Source organism: Eriocheir sinensis, unplaced genomic scaffold (genome assembly GCF_024679095.1).
Source record: "Eriocheir sinensis breed Jianghai 21 unplaced genomic scaffold, ASM2467909v1 Scaffold103, whole genome shotgun sequence".
Lineage (NCBI taxonomy): Eukaryota > Metazoa > Arthropoda > Malacostraca > Decapoda > Varunidae > Eriocheir > Eriocheir sinensis.
The window spans coordinates 585,001-587,500 of NW_026110330.1; the positions used below are offsets into that span (position 1 = coordinate 585,001).

The 2,500-nt window shown below is 42.4% G+C and overlaps 1 protein-coding gene across 1 annotated transcript in view; it reads left to right on the forward strand.

Annotated features, from left to right (window-relative positions):
* The first annotated feature begins 1,312 nt into the window (after nucleotides 1-1,312).
* Nucleotides 1,313-2,500, forward strand: part of LOC126989044 (polycomb group protein Pc-like) — a 20,467-nt gene continuing 19,279 nt past the window's right edge. The window contains exon 1 of the mRNA XM_050847591.1: nucleotides 1,313-1,434. Coding sequence (XP_050703548.1) covers nucleotides 1,366-1,434 — 69 coding nt within the window. The 5' untranslated portion in view covers nucleotides 1,313-1,365. The remainder of the gene's footprint in view (nucleotides 1,435-2,500) is intronic.

Here is a 2,500-nt window from a genome sequence, read left to right on the forward strand (position 1 = left end):
GTGTATGCACGGGAGGGTTGGCAGACCTGGCGGATGCTTAGAGAGACCTTATTTATTACCTTTCTGAACCTAGTGATGGCTATTGGAGGTGGTAATAAAGCTTTTTGATCTTAAATACACGTGATTTAATTGCCTAGATGTCTGTGAAGGGTTCAATTAGGGAGAAATGCAGATATTCAGGTGACATTTCATTCGCTAGGGTTGGTATGCTGGCGTGTTACCTGGGGATGCTGAGAAATACCGTTGTTTTTACGTCTCTGGGCTTAATGAAAGCTATTAGAGGTGGTAATTAAGCTTCTTGATCCTAATTACATGTGTTTTAAGTCCAGGGAAGCTTTAAAAAGGTCTAATTAAGGAGAAATCATAACATCCAGGTGACTTTCTACCCTGTAACCTTTGCGAGAGGCTCAGAAATCTATGTTATTCACGTTTATAAGCCAAATCAACGCTAATGAGGCCTGTAATTATGTTTTCTGATCTTAATTACATGTATATCACTCAGTGAGAGCCTCAGATAAGCGTGTAATGAAGGAGAAATAGGATACATTAGACCGACGTAGTACTATTGACAGTGTTCCCATGTCTAAAAATACCCTCTCGCACGTAAACAAGACATATGCGTTATATCGTGTAATTCGGTTATAAAACTCTAAATCATGATGCAGTTTGTATTATTAGGAGTTTAAGTATTTACTAATTACTTCAATATATGTTTTTGCACGTGTAATATCAGTAAATAAGAGAAAATGACATTAGTAAGTGTAGCATCATCGGTCATAGAGATCTGGTAATGATGCTAACGGTGATGCTGTGCTTTTATGTACAATAATCAGCGTAATAAAAGATAATCATAATAGCTTGAAATTGATTGATATGGACCTTCCAGTGACGTAGAAAAGGTATCAATCTTTACATTTTTACTATTAAGATTGATTAGAGGTGTTTATATAAGTGTGGGAATGATAGATGAATAAATAAATAGGATACTGAGAAAAGGAAGGAAGAAAGGAAGGAAAAGAGGAAGAAAAGAAATATTAAGAAAAGGAAGGAAGGAAGGAAGAAGAAGGAGGATTATGCAATGATAAATAATGTTAAATAGATAAATAATGATAAATAAATGCTGATATAGACTTTATAGACGTAAAATAAAAGGATAAATCATCACATCATTGCTATTAAGGTTGTTTAGATGCCTTTATTTGTATACAGAGTCGATGAATAAGTAAACAACAATAAATACAACGCTCACAATACGACACTTTTCTAAGGCCATACGACACTTCGGTCCACCCGCCATTAACACTTCAGTTGGAGTTAAACAGTGCTAGGGAGAGGACGTGCTCGCCGCGCCTCCCCGCCACCGCCATGGAGTTATCCTTAGTAGGGGATCGTGTCTACGCCGCCGAGTGCATACAGAAGAAGAGAGTCCGGAGGGTCAGTATTATTAGTATTATTATCATTATTAATACTGGTGGTGATGACTCGGGGGGGTGGTGATGACTCGGGTGGAGGTGATGGTGGTGATGACTCGGGTGGTGGTGGTGGTGATGACTCGGGGTAGTGGTGGTGGTGGTGGTGATGATATTGGTGTTTATATTATTGTTTTGGTGGTGGTGTTGACAGGGGGCTAGTGGTGTTGAAGGGGAACTACTGGTGTTGAGATGGTGATGACTCGGGAAGGGAAGGCGCATTGGTGATGATATTGGTGTTTTGGTGATGAGGGAGGCTGTGGTGATGTGTAGGGGGAGTGGTGTTGAGGAAGGGTATTAGTGGTGGTGGTGGTGATGATGTTATTGGTGTTTATATTATTGTTTTGGTGGTGGTGTTGACAGGGGGCTAGTGGTGTTGAAGGGGAGCTACTGGTGTTGAGATGGTGATGACTCGGGAAGGGAATGCACATTGGTGGTGATGATATTGGTGTTTTGGTGATGAGGGAGGCTGTGGTGATGTGTAGGGGGAGTGGTGATGAGGGAGGGTATTAGTGGTGGTGGTGGTGATGATGTAATTGGTGTTTATATTATTGTTTTGGTGGTGGTGTTGACAGGGGGCTAGTGGTGTTGAAGGGGAACTACTGGTGTTGAGATGGTGATGACTCGGGAAGGGAAGGCACATTGGTGGTGATGATATTGGTGTTTTGGTGATGAGGGAGGCTGTGGTGATGTGTAGGGGGAGTGGTGATGAGGAAGGGTGGTGGTGGTGGTGGTGGTGATGATGTTATTGGTGTTTATATTATTGTTTTGGTGGTGGTGTTGAAGGGGAACTACTGGTGTTGAGATGGTGATGACTCGGGAAGGGAAGGCGCATTGGTGGTGATGATATTGGTGTTTTGGTGATGAGGGAGGCTGTGGTGATGTGTAGGGGGAGTGGTGATGAGGAAGGGTGGTGGTGGTGGTGGTGATGATGTTATTGGTGTTTATATTATTGTTTTGGTGGTGGTGTTGAAGGGGAACTACTGGTGTTGAGATGGTGATGACTCGGGAAGGGAAGGCGCATTGGTGGT